This window comes from Polypterus senegalus, chromosome 7, assembly GCF_016835505.1.
Source record: "Polypterus senegalus isolate Bchr_013 chromosome 7, ASM1683550v1, whole genome shotgun sequence".
Taxonomy (NCBI): Eukaryota; Metazoa; Chordata; class Cladistia; order Polypteriformes; family Polypteridae; genus Polypterus; species Polypterus senegalus.
In genome coordinates, this window is record NC_053160.1 from 21,286,660 (window position 1) to 21,301,616 (window position 14,957).

Consider the following 14,957-nt stretch of genomic DNA (forward strand, 5'->3'; position numbering starts at 1 on the left):
ATATATATATTGTAAAGAAAGCACAAACAGGCATAAAGATTTGGGGTTTCCGGCCCCGTATACTGAAAAATAATCCACAGTAAATATGAATTTTCAAGGTCAAAATACATGAAAACATTCAGTAAGCTTTTGACAGTTCAAAAATGGCGTCGGAGGAGTATTTATGTAGGAGGGGCCGGAAGTGGAGGAATGCTGGGTAGGAGCCGTGGTGGATGATGGGATCGATGACATCATGGGTAGTGGACAGAGGAAGGGCGGAAGTAGCGTACTGCAGGTAACTGTAGGAGGTAGGCTCATGGCGGCGGTGCGTCTTTTCTTCTGTAAGAAGCAAAGAGAGAAAGGTTAGTACCCCGCCACTCCATCCTGGCTGGACTTTGGAGTATTAGACCTTAGTAAATTATCTCAGGACATTTGCAAAAGTTTTTAGTTCCCATGCCTTCTTAATTTCTAAGTCATTACTCTTTTTTTGTGAAACTGCAAATGTAAAGACAGTATTATAGAAAATCTTCAGGAAAAGGTCATGGATAAGGTGGAAACTATTTGGCTAGGTATTTTAATTATATCTATGCATTTGTATTGGCTGTGTTCATTTTCTGCTGCTGGTCATAATACTCTTGCGTAAGGTGTTGTGGAAGACTTTTGCTTGGGTTGCAATAAAATTAAAATGGAGTGAATACAGTTATTTAATGTCACTACATTTGTCACTTTTTCAGGCAGTGTCTGTTCCTGAAAAACGGGACTTAATTTTTGATGACTTGAAGTTGATTTATCCAGATAAGCTACTACGTAACCCTGCCCTGATAAAGATGTTCAAGAAACCATGCATAACCTCTGTAAAATATTGCTTGGCTCAGAGAAGCCTAGAGTCTGGAAGGTAGGCTTATTGATCTTTTAAATAAATTTCAGTTGATGGGCAGTTCTATTTTATAAAGAGTGTAATGTTTAAAGTTCAAAAACAAATGTTTGAATGGTCACTAAATGACCTTGAATTGTAATCACTTCTAAGGGCTGTTAGAGTTCATGTACCAATGTTTTCTGTAGAGTCAGATGTTATCCATGGGTTATTCCAAAAGTGTTATTTTTTTAAATTATGGTATTATAAAATCATCTTCTATTAATAAACAAAGGTCCTATAGGAAGTAGTTGTAAGGTGGTTTTTACTGACTGAAGTAAAGAGACAGATTTTATTTTAAAAAAAAAAAGAAGTACTGTATCTTGCAAAATGTACAAAATGATATTTTGCGTTATGAGAAAAGTGCAAGTGACTATTCAGACTTATCAATTGCAGAAGAAACATAAGCAGTGTATAAATTAAATTTCTTTTCTTTTTTAGTTAACAAATGTCAAAACATAAGCAATAAGCTATATACAGTATTGATCCAATCAAAAGAAAACATGTTTCATATGTCTGTGATGCTTTAAAGCAAAGACTCATTTGCTGAAGTGGACCATCTGCTGTCTTATAGTCTGCATAATGTTAGCATAATTCCCATCCATTTTCGAACCCGCTGAATCCGAATACAGGGTCACGGGGGTCTGCTGGAGCCAATCCCAGCCAACACAGGGCACAAGGCAGGAACCAATCCTGGGCAGGGTGCCAACCCACCGCAGGACACACACAAACACACCCACACACCAAGCACACACTAGGGCCAAGTTAGAATCGCCAATTCCATTTTACGAATATATTTATTTTACTAAAGGTATTTACAGTATGTAAAAAGTATTTGAATTATAACCGATTGCTGCTGGATTTACGTTGTAAAGCATTGGATGTTAGTCAGTTATCCATAATAATTCCTTGTCCATGAAGATTGTGTAGCTGCAGGCAGCCTGAAAGGAGTGATGCTGCAGAAACAACACATGTAACCTACTACATTAAATTTAAGGGGTACAATGAACTTGGGTGAGTTGTCCATGCTGACATCATTGTGAATTTGAAAGAGACTCTTGTGTAGTGACTGACTAAAGGTTTTACTGTTATAGATTGAAGAAAGAGAGGTAATGACAATAACTGTTAATGAACAGTAGACCGGGAAGGAACAGCACTGAAGTTAACATAATTCTATTAGTACAGGAGTTGTCAGAGTTGGTCCTGGAGGGCTGTTTATTACCTAATTATAAGCCAATCCTTGCCTTTGATGAAATTTATTATTAAATTTAATGGCATATTAGTGCTTTCATTCTGCCATGACCAATGCATACTTATACTGTAGATTTTGCTTTTTTGAGAATATCATCCAAATGATTTGTGATTCAGAGAACATTAGTAATTGTCAATCCTTCACTTTTTTACCTTCAATTTCTTTCCAAGTATTTTATCAAAGAAGGCACTTCACAATAAGCACACACTGTTGTAAATGGGACCTAGTTAGATTAATTATTCTCTAATTCAGTCTAGAGTGGTCACTATGTTTTTGCCCAATCCTTTTTAAAGTTGGTCATTACTTCCAGGTGAAGTACATAAACCCTTGGTACATTCCAATAAGAAATTTAGGAAACCTAGTTTTGTAATTTTATTATTTGACACCTGACACTCCAGGACTGAACTTATAGACTCCTTCCATAGTATATTGTACCAAATATGCAGATACTACTAGTAAAATGGCAGTGCACATTTCATTATAATAGTTATAGTAAAATGGAATGGTGTAGGGTGTGAGCACAGGCATATATGTCTAAAAGTCCGAAGGAGCAATGAAAAATTGTCCCTTAAAGTTAAATTTACATTTATTTGCTTATCAGATGCTTTTATCCAAAATGACTCACAAAAGCGGTCAGCATAATCAAGCAACATCAGTTTGGGGTCTGTTTTTGGAATAAGTGTTACTGGACAAAGACACAATATTAATTACCACAAGTTAAAGAGCTAAAAACAAAATACAGTATAAGTTATTTATAATTTCCAGATTTACAAAGCCTTAAAAATTCACCAGACAAGAGAGTCTTCAAACTTATTATCAATAGAAACAGTGGACAAAAATAAACTTGCTTGTATCAGAACCAATGTTGTATGCCTCTGCAATACTGAATTGAATTAAGCAGACTTCCGAATGTTATGTTATACCCCAAACATTCAGATTAGGTTAAATGATGAATTTAAATGGTCTTTGGTCACTGTAGTTATTTGCGTAAGGATGACTTGTGATGGATAGGTACCCTGTCCAGGGCTACTTCCTTCAGTATATCAAATGTTGCTGTATTGGTACGCAGCCCACCATAATCCAGAATTGGATTAAGTGGGTTTGACAATGTTAATGCAAATATGTTATTTCATTTTCCCCCTCTTTGAGTGATGGGTTTTAAGTAGATGATAGGATATATTTTGTCCCTAGGTAGAAATTGTGCTTTTTACAGAAGCTCACTAAATATATAAATAAATAGATAAATACACACTCATCCACACACCAAAAATCACTAAAAAGAAAGTAAACCTCTGACCTGGCAGTTACAGTCACAGTCACAGTGAGGCATTATGCAGGCATATTGCTGTTGGTATAAAATAGCATTTGTTAACTCACTTCTGCTTAATAATTCATTGGCTGAAACCTCAGTGTTAGTGTGACAGAGAGAGGCTATGCAGCATTGTTCATAATGTCACTCAGTTTTGTTTTAATTCTCTCATTTGCTTCTACCTCCAGGGGGTCCAGAGAGTGCCCCACAATTTGACCCAACCCTTTTAATTAGATTGTTGATTTGGTGGGTCTCTCTTGAAGTGATGTTACTAACCCAGCTCACCACAGTAAAGAAATGTGCACATGCCATCACAAGAGTTGTAGAAGATGTGAAGGATGTCACTACCCACATTAAAGGAACACAGTCTCCTAAGAAAAAAAGAGTTGGCTCTGCCCTTTATTATAAAGTTCCTCTGTGTTACAAGACTAGTCCAATACTTGCAGGAGTGCACCACCTCTACATCCACTCCCTGAATAGTGACCAGATATAGAGACTTTCAACAAGCAGTTGCTTTGTTTTGCTGATTTTTCTGCATCAAGAAACAAAGTTGTCCACCTGACTCCTCTCCTCTGTCTCATCCACATTATCATTACATCCCATAAGTGCACAATTATCTGAGAATTTCTGCAATTGACACAACCTGGCATTATATTTATAGTTTGAGCTGTTCAGAGTGAAGAGAAAAGGAAGCGGGCATAATACATTTGGCAGGTCTCCGTCTGTAATTAATCACCCCTATATGATCTACATCATGTATTAATGGTGCCTCCAGCAATTCAGTTGAAACTTTGACTGCTGCTGTCCCGATGAGTTTTTCTGTTAACAGATACTCTTTTTTTTATTTTGCTGTTATGGTCTGATCATGATCCTTTTACCATTCTCTTCTCTGTTGACTGAGTTATCTTCAACTATTTTCCCCTTGGTCAAGGATGGGATAAGGTGGGTTAGGTTCTTTCACTCTTATGGTGGTTCATTGTCATATCCTGTTTTTTTTGTTTTTAATTTGGTAAAAAACTGATCACAAATAAAATTGTCTGCACTCAATATTAACCTTCCATTTTGGTTTTCGAAAGGACTATATGGGGGGAAAATGTTAATTTTAAGTTAGTTATTAACCTCTAAAAATTGTACAGTTAAGAAGGCTATATTTTGCTTGCTACTTAGTTTAAACAGTAGAAAATAAATGTAATTGACAGTATAAGAACTTTATTGATTGTAGGCATGTGGTTTACAGTGGAGGAATTGACTCATAGGCAAGAATTCATCAACATAGTTGTATACATTGTGGACTGGGACCCGGACACAGGCAGACGGACAACATAGTTCCACCACACACTATTTATTTACAATATTTACACAGTTCAGTGCACTTGCTAACCCCAGTGCCTCTCAGTCACCGTGCCTCTCTCGACCGCCTCCCGTCCTCTCGCCAGCTCTGTCCTCTTCCACCCGACATCCACTTCTGACTGGAGGGAGGCGGCCCCTTAAATGGGAACCCGGATGGGCTCCAGCTGCTTCCGGCAATCAGTCCTAGCTACACCCCAGTGTGGCAGAAGTGCCGGCTGCGCACCCGGAAGCCGTCCGGGTGTCCCCTGTCGTCTTCCCCCCAGCACTTCCTGGTGTGGCGGAAGTGCTGGGCTCCAGGGTTCCTCAGGCACCTGGGCGTCGCCTGGCAATGGCCACGGGTCCCTACAGGGCTGGGCTTCCAAGCTCTTTACCCGAGGCCCCCCACATAACCAGGGCGGACACCCCCTCATGGTCTGGAGGAGGCACAAGCCCTCCTCTGGTCCTCCTGGGCGTCCTGGCCGGGCTCCAGCCCCGGCTGGGGATCACACAGGATATTCCGGCATCGGGGTGCCGCCTGGCGGTGGCCACGGGTCCCTACAGGGCTGGGTTTCCAAGCCCTGTACCCGAGGCCCCCAACATAACCAGGACGGACGCCCCCTTGTGGTCTGGAGGAGGCACAAGCCCTCCTCTGGTCCTGGAGCCCGGCCGGGGACCTCAACATGTATTTAGGGCCATATTACAATACCTTGTGAGCTAGTATTAGTCAATGGGCCAGTAGTTTTAAGAGACCCTTGCATCAGAGTAAAAGCCCCATTCAGATGTCACTGAAGAAATAATAAAGCAATGGGTTTTGAACAAATTTAACTCCTTAGCCAATGAATGTTACACTTCTTCCGTCATTAGGACTAAAAGTCCAGGCCCACACTTGAGTTGGTGGCTGGGACAGAGTTAACCAGATTTCGCCGATTGCAGTTTAGAAGTTTTTTCATCTGCAGACTGGGGGGAGTCCCCCTTGGTTCCTCAAGATGAGGTATCTACTTTGCAATCTAGCAGGCCAAGGTTCGAAGCTAGTGGATAGTCCTGGGCATTGTAATACCATAGAACAAATTCCTCAACATTTAAATGGGTAACTGCACAGGAGGATTCTTTGTAAATGAAGCAATATTTGTCTAAATTAAATAACAGAAAATGGAAACTTTTCTCTGTTTAACATATTTTTTGACAGTTAAAATGGAGACAGTTGCATTGTGCAGCAATATTTGTACCACAGGTACAAATTGTATGCATCAAATAAAATCAAAACATATAAGAAAAGAAAAATAGCATTTCTTTAACAATAAGAACTACTACTGAACTGGCTTGGACCAAACCTTGTATCAACTGAATTTTCTGACTCTTTTATAGTTCATACTACATTTTAGAACTAAATCATGTGTAACTACACATTCCCATGCAGTCTGGTCCTGCATTCAGTGGTTTGTTCCCCAGGTATATGTGTTTACCAGTCTCCCATTGTATTATCTGACATTTGAAAGTGTCTTGCTCATCTTTCAAACTTCTGAATAACTTGAATTCTAGGGTCCCTGCCTTACGTATTTACCTGCTGAAATCTGGCAGCAAGTTGAACTCTAAGAGGAGAACAGCACTAATAAAATGGCACTGATAGGCTGGTATTAAAGGGACACCTAAAGACAAAGTGTGTGGTGACTACAACATGAATCCCATTTGCATGAGGCTTTAACAATCTAATTCAACATTTGCAATGTAGAGACATATTCCCCTCTTGAGACACATATGACCCACAACATTCTAGATATGAGACTGTTCCATTTACTGGAGCCTGTATTATTAGTAGTGGTAAATCTTGACTCTCCACCCTAAGAATTATTTTGATCTGCTTTGTACTTTATTGACAGTTCAATCCAAGCTGGTAAGAAAAACAAGTATATAAGGAGTGTAGTCACATGACAGTACAACCAGCAACGTTGGTAGAAGAGTGGATTAAATAAAATTATTCTTGGTGTTCTGTTGTGTCTTGCAAGAGTAAATGTATTGTAACCCAATGATTACTTTATTCCCCTTTCTACTGCATATGGTTACTTCTTTAAGCTGTCGATTGGTTACATGTAGATATTAAAATGAACAGAAAACCGAGACATCCTCAGGATCACCCACAGATACATTTTAAGCCCAGATGGAACCTTAGAAAGAGCTAGGTCAAGCAACATATTTTTGCCTCTGGTGCATCAGTGAGACGTACATCTCAATTTGTAAATTTGTAAATAATATCAATGTAGTACTGAAAAAATCATTAGCTTGTTGTGGCACATTCGTGTAGTATCTTTCAGTCAAGTCTTCTCTAGCATCTTTAAGTGAGGAAGAATAGACAAAGATTGGCATATACAGTAGATTAGCCATTTTTCTTATAGGACACACTGCTCTTTGGTCCAAATAATAAAGTAAATCTATTATAGACCATTGTGGAGAAAAAATATTTTGCAATGTAATGTGTCTTTTCTCCCTACAGGATTGACGATGCAGTGGAACATTATTTGGATCTGCTAGAAGTGTTTCAGGAAGAGAAGAATCAAGAGGTGAATTCAGATGTTTCATTAGAGAGTTTAGTACACCTTGTGTTTTCTTTTGAGTTTGTTGAAATCCACACTATTTCCCTCATACTTCTTAAACTTGTCAATATGGTTGTAGCTATCACTTTCAAGCTCACCAGTTAATTAAAACCAGTGGTATGTTATTAAAAATGTAATAGTCCTCTTGTTTCTGTTTTGGTTTTATACTATTTAAAGCCATTAGAGGGAGAAGGTATTGTTAGCCAGCTGCATCTCATTTCCCCACACTGGCCAGAACTGATTCTAAATCTTGTTCTAGAGCTCATTCATAATCAATGGTACCCATTACCTATGATGTTTTCTAATACATACAGATCCCTGTCTTAAAATTCTGAACATTTATTTTTTAAGAGAATCGGCTGAGATTTGAATACTAGACATCCCAGGTTATAAGCACTGGCTAAAAATAAAATCAGATTCTGTTAACTCAGGAATATTTTATGTAGCAATTGGCATTCTTTAGCAGCATATGAGGAAACTAAAGCAATAAAATGGCAGACATATCGCTTACATTGTTGCAGAGCAGATACATTTAAGTAATAGGATTTAAAAGACTTAAATACAGTATTTATCTGCATCCATTTTCTTAACCTGTATATACAGGGAGGGTCATGGGCAGCCGGAGCCTTAAATAAATAAATATGTATATGCAGTATGATAAAATGATGTAACTGTTGAGCCTGTAGATTTGTTTTCATGTGCTCTTTTGTATTTTGTCTGTTTATGGAATCTTTCATCGTATGTATTTTAGTCTAATAGTAATTTTCATTTGCATTCTATTATGGTACAGGTCTTTATAGACAGTATTGTGTCACTTCCAAGAATTCCCGAAATATACCTAGAAGCAGCAGCTTCGCTGTTCAAAGCAAAGAAATTCTGGGATGTTACACTGGTTTGTGAAGAGGTTATTAAAAAGATTGCTGGTATTGTTCCAGAAAAACTGACGATTGCTGTCCCTCTCAAAGACTCTGAAGGCTGCATTCCACCTAACAGTGAAAGCTTCTTTACTCAGCTAGAATCTTGTTACCAAAAAGAAGAATATTCTGAGACTGTGCAAGAGCAAAAAAATGAAAAGTTGAACTGTATTTTATGGACTGCTGCTGCTTATTTTTATCAGGGATGGGCTTTTACTGAGTTGAAAGACACCAAAGAATCAATAACTCATTTGAGCAGGTAAATTAACTTGGTGAATATAATTTTTATTTTTTTTAGAGTAGCTTAGCAGTCTATTTTCATATTTAAATTATCTCTCTTTCTCTTATAATTACCAACATCCAGAATGTCTGTAAGGGTTTGTAAGGTCTGATCTCTTCCACATCATGAATGCATTATTTAATTTGCACATTACATTGGCTGTGACCATAAATAAGGAAAAAAACAAAAAGTTGCTTTTCTTTAGCCTTCTTTCATTCCCACTGAAACCTTTGTTACATGAGAGATTACAATCCGTATTTTAAAACTGGTGCCTTGATTTTGTCAGAAGTAAACCGAATCAGGTTGGTTTCTAACTTGCATCACCGCTATATGTATTATGCTTGTAATTTACAGTTGATGCTATATGCCATTCCTTTTAACAAGTAGAATAACATTTATTTCGTCATTTGAAAAAACATAATTTTCTAAACTGCACTAAAATATGTAAACAAGACATTTGCTAGTGGAAGAAAGTGAAATGGATTTAAGTCTGAGTTAATCAGTTTTGTTTATTCTCCATGTGAAAAAAATAGTAATAGTGCATTTGTCAAATAGGAAATCTGCTTTCTTGTGACGACAATTTTTCTTTCTCTGTCATTTGTATGTTTCTGTTTTTGTTTAAAGTAAAGTACACCTTTATAGGTGTAATTTAATTTTGCACAATTGCTTTTATTCATGAGTAAGGACAATTCCAACGATGACAGCCCTGTATACCAGCACAAAGCATACATTCTTATGCCAGTAAGCAGAACAGTTAGTTATTTGATTGTCCTTTCTGTTGTTGGGAGTGATTGTTTTGTTTTTAATTAATGTTTCTAATTGCTATTTATTTAAAGTGACAATATTAATCTAATTAATTCTTTCTTTCTTAGCTAATACCTGATTTATATGCTGTTCTAATTATTTGAAATAATTATAGTAACAGAAATGATTTGTAATCACCATAGGTATATACTTTTGCCTGGGCTGGTGTGTACAATATTCTTATCAAACAACTGACTGCACACAGCAAAACTGTACAGCAATCAGTGGCAGCACTGGTGTTCCAAAATGTGTTTCTTACACCTTCTTGGCAAATTATATTAGTCCTTTTTCCAAAAAAAAAAAAAAAAAAACTTCCTTTAGCATATTTTAGATTTGTTTTCAAGGTACTTTGTTTAGACTACTGCCTGTTGTTAAGAGGCAGTTTCTTGTCAATGATTCCTGGAAATTGGCACCTTTCATTCATAATTCATACAAAGAGGTTTGAATATCTTTAAAATTTTATAACATGAAAGACGAGGCCCTATTTGACACTTGTTATTGATCAGCACTAATAGCCATTTTTGGCAATGTTACATATAGCAATAAAAAGAAAGGTATATTTGTGCCTATGGCAACAAAAAATATTTTTCATTAAGTGGTTAATAATGTAATTGTACAGGTCACATTTCCTTTTTATATATACATTGTTGAGCTTTATAAATGTGGAGAATGTTGGGAATATGCAAATTAATATGGAAATAGAAAATCATTTTTATGAACATAGTTAAACTCATTAAAAATATTTTAAATTTGAAGTTTTCTAGCTTGAACATTTCACAAAAAAATTTAAACATCTTTTTGTCTACATAGTGAACTTTATGCTATTGACAAATTATCAATTAGTACTGTCTAGCTTTAAATAATCATTTGTTTATTAGTGGAAGAATGAGTGCATCCATCTACTAAACACGAGTATCTGACATTACAGACAGACGGCGCCAAAACAGCTAGGAACATAACTTAAGACTGGCCCATTAAAATCCCAATACTGACTAATTAAGTGCTTGATAATCTTCCTTTATTTCAGGTTAGAACTTTAGCAAAGTCTTTCTTTCTGTTTAAAGACTATTCGAAATGAAACTGGAAATTTACATTTGTTTAGGTTTATTATTGAAGTGTAACTTTCAGGTTGCTTCCTCTACATTTTAAGGATGTATCTGGACAAGATGTTTTTGGAAGTTTTATTGTAATTTGTTTCTTTGTTTATGTGGATTAACCTATGGATTAATTTTGGATTTGAAAGCAACTTTGCAAACAACATTCATTTGGTGCATAATATTATATTCTTCCGAATACATTTAGGTTGACTGAAAGAATTTCCTGTTGTTTTGTAAATAGGTAGTTTTTTGTCCTAGAGATTAACATACTTGAAACAACACTTAGAGAAAAATGCAGCGAGTTAAGGGCAAGCAATTATTAGCAAAAGTTAGAAAATTTAAATGAGTCGTAACATTTTATTGAGTATTTACAAGTATTAGCAGTGTCACATGATTTTTTTCAGGAGGTCCTTGCAACAATCTTTTTGACATTAGCCCAAATAAAGACTTATATTAAGCCAGTGACAAAGTGAAACATGAGTATTTAAAATCCGGCTTATTCAGCAGAGTACGATTATTTTTTTATTTATTTATTTTCCCTAATTACAAATAGTGTCATTTTAAACAATTTTCAAAGAATTGTGTAAAACAATTAAGATATAAGTATAAGATTAATTATATTTAAGATTAAGTGTAAGTAAAAATAATAAAACACGTAACACTAAAGTTTCACCTAACACATTAATGTGTGGTAAGGTTTCAGTTTAATTTTGTAATTATTTACTGTAAAATCATATGTTTTATGAAGCAATTATCTTTACTAATTGCAAACTGAGACTGAATGTCTAAGTTAACCCCTTCAGTGCCAATCCCCTAATAGAAATCATAAAGGGTTAGGATACCAAAGGATGCTGAGCAGATTATTGAACTACAATAGGCTTTCACAGAATACAGTTCAACTTTTCAGCAACTGAGGTGAAACCCATTGCAAATGCAGAAACGATTATAACTTTGTCTTTCAAAGTTACCCTGTGCTGCTCATAGGAGGCAGAAGGTCTTGTCACAGGCAAGACATAACTAGTGTTACATGCTCAGAAACACTTGGTGTTTAAGAAACATTCTCCATAGGAAACAAATTAATTGCCTCTCTCTTACTTCTCCATCTATTACAGTGGTACAGAGAGGTTTACCAAAATATATGTGATAGGCTGCAGGTTGTTTTATATCAAACTGACTATCATCAAGAAATTCTCCCTGGCATCCACCTTGACAAGTATCGGCAGGAGGTTCTGAACACTGAATACTGGATCAGACAGCATCTGTTATAACGAGATACCAGGACATCTAAGGGTTGGCATTTAGAGGCTGAGAAACAGATGGGGACAACACCATAAATTGCTCATAATATTAGTACTTGCAACCTCTGCTTATTAAAGTAGGTGCTGTTTGATCCAGTGATCGGTGTTCAAATCCTGCTGCCAGTACATCTCAAGGTGGACATGTAGCTGCTGAGGAGAGATGAGGACATCATCTATAATGGCTAATACATTTGTTGTTCTAAGTCACTAAATAGTTAATCGGTACAGTATATCTGTGCTGATAAGAGCAGATAAGTCCCCTTTTTTTCCTTGGACTAACATTTTGGCTTTGTTTGGGTGAGCATTGTTTTATCAGTCCTGTTCTTATCAGGATGGTTTGTCTAAATGCAGTATAACATGGTTTTGTATCTGTTACTTTTATTAAAGGAAGGCTGCATTAAAGGCAGAGTTGCAAATGTACACATCATGTACATGCTAGTAATTGAATATGTTTTTGTTGCTTTGCTTGTGCCTCCTGTAGGTTTAATTGGGCGATTCAATTTCAACCTGTATTTTAAAAAGTAAAAATATTTTATGCTTAATAGTTTTATAAAATGGTGTATCTTGCACAGCCTCAGGTTAAAATATATATACTGTACATTACTCCTAATTTGGACTGGTTTGGTGCATTGAGGATGGAGTTTTTGTGAGTGAGCCCTGTGATGGATCCTGTGCCTGATGCGGCCGAGATAGACTCAGCACCCTGTGACAACTACTGCAAATAAGAATATTAATGATTGATTTTATGATAAATATTCAGGGCATTATGGTTTCCAGGAATATCTTCAAAGTATATAACAACAATCAATGTGAATTTGTGAACAATTCTTCGTCTTCATTTTTCATTTCAGGTGCATAAATTTGTTGCTGACTGTCCATATTGTTCAGTCGGGTAAGTTACTCAAAAGGAGCAATATTTACATTTTTTCAGTTTATTTTGTGTGTGCGTTTTAAGGCAATGTTTAGCTAAATGTATAAAGAAGGTGTCAACATTGATACACTATTTTGAAATAATATTTTCTGTGCTTAGTTAAAGTTTAAAAGTCCCCCCTAAACACAAAGCCATGTGGCAGGAAAGCATCCAGCTACCCTACCACCAAACAAAAAATAGAATTGCCAAACCAACAAAATATATGTCTAAAATAAATGCAAATATCCTACTTAGCAAAGTACATCTTAAAAAAGGAAGGCTGTTTGTCATTCTGTGGATAAACAGTTTAAGTACAAATGAAAATGCAATGTGATTATTTGTATTTGTGAAGAATCTTATACTTTGATTTACTAGCTTTTCTGCAATGATATATGGCAGAGAAATATTTTAATTTTATCAAATTGATTTGGCTTTAAAACTATTAGGGGGAAAGCAACAGCACAATGGTTATATCCACACTAATGCGTTTTAATTTAAAAGTAGTGTTTTTATGTGAAAACGATCTCTGCCCACATTAGCATTTTCACATCATTAACAATAGTATCCCCACCCACACTAAAATGACCAAAAATGCACATGAAATATTTGTTTGTCTTCATTGGACTAATGCACATTTGTGGGAAAAAATCCTTGAAGGAATGGTAACAGGCCATGGGATTTATCATAAGTAAATTATTTGCCTCTTGTGCATGTATGTATGTGGAATTCACACTGTACAAAACACAATTTAGATGCTGGAGTTAAGCAACACCACAGGTGCTGTGGAAACAACTCCCATGTCTACTGTGTTGGAATATGGTTTTGTTCGTTGTTGGGTGACCAATCAGGGATTGAGACATAAAGAGCAAGATCTAATCGGGGAAGGGCTACATAATAAGCACAAACTAATCAGAACAAGATTAAGAATCTGCATTTTCACCCCTCCATGCCGAAACTCCAAGTGGGCATTTTCAAAAGTGCACGGCTCTGGAGAGCGTTTACAGAAGTCTCCATTTTCAGAGGTTAAAAATGCTGGAGTAGTGAGGATAAAGGCGAAAAGAGAGACTAATAACTTTGTCTTTCAACAATAATGTAGTAGATAGATAGATAGATAGATAGTAGTGTGGATGTAGCCCGTATCTGCATTTACCTTTCATCAGAGTGGAACTGATGTTTAGTTTAAATGACCAACACAACAGTAGTACACTCCATTTGGGTCATATTATATGAAAGAGACCAGAGCAGAAGTATGGCTGCTGTGTTTGTTTATTTTTTCTTCCTTTTTTTCTTCAAACAACTATTCTTATGATGTTCTGCTTTTCTGCACCCCTTCCTAATGACTTTACTAAAGTAGCTACAATAAATATTAGTAACTTATCCTCGTTTGACTTAATTAATGCCTATATAATTTTATTTTAATATCTAATATCCAAAGAAAGGTTTGAGGTGAACCAAAAATGTAATACCCAGGCTATTCAAAATGAAAGAGCAGATTTCAAAAATTCATTTCAAACAAACTGTATAAGACAGAAACACGTTCCACACTTCACTGGACAGAGGAAAGTTCAAAGTTTGGTCCTGTGGTCCATGAGGTTGCATGCACTCAACATGAGCACCATGTGTAGCGTGACAAACATCAAAACGGTAGACCATTTCTAGCCACATATGAGTCAACTGGTCCCTAGATTACTGAATTCACAGCTTCCTCAATTCGATGTTGCAAATCTTGAAGATTAGCAGGCATACATGGAACAAACACCCTTTCTTTAATATATCCCCATAGATAAAAATCGCAGGAGGTAAGGTCTGGAGACCTGGGAGTTCATAGATGATGAGCAAGGTCTTGTTGTCCACATCTTCCAATCCATCGTCCTGGAGTGGTGTTGTTGTTCAGCTAACGCTGGACCTCCATGTGGCATTTACTGGTACTTTTAGGCGGGCTTTTAAACTTTGAGCTTTCCTCTGTCCAGTGATGTGTGGAATGTGTTTCGGTCTTATATAGTTTTTTGAAATAAATTTCTGAAATCTGCTCTTTTATTTGGAATAGCCCTGTATATAGATTTTATGTGGGTATTTGATTGCTATTGAATCTTTAAGTAGTGTTTCCTGTTGTGTATTTTGATACCTTGAAGATGTTTTACACAACAACTGTATCAAAATGGTGGTTTATCAAAGCAAACCTTACATAATAATCCTTGTACTATAGAGAGCACAAAATGGCAAATTGGAACAATCAAACTATAAATCAAGCTTCCCAACTTGGCTATATGAGATATGATATCTG

General features: G+C 36.4%; 1 protein-coding gene across 3 annotated transcripts in view; it reads left to right on the top strand.

Annotated features, from left to right (window-relative positions):
* fancg (FA complementation group G) overlaps positions 1-14,957 on the top strand; it is a 52,129-nt gene that overhangs the window by 30,526 nt on the left and 6,646 nt on the right. For all 3 annotated transcript variants that reach the window (XM_039758333.1, XM_039758334.1, XM_039758335.1), the window contains 4 exons: positions 714-874; positions 7,271-7,337; positions 8,161-8,543; positions 12,615-12,655. In XM_039758333.1, coding sequence (XP_039614267.1) covers positions 714-874; positions 7,271-7,337; positions 8,161-8,543; positions 12,615-12,655 — 652 coding nt within the window. The remainder of the gene's footprint in view (positions 1-713; positions 875-7,270; positions 7,338-8,160; positions 8,544-12,614; positions 12,656-14,957) is intronic.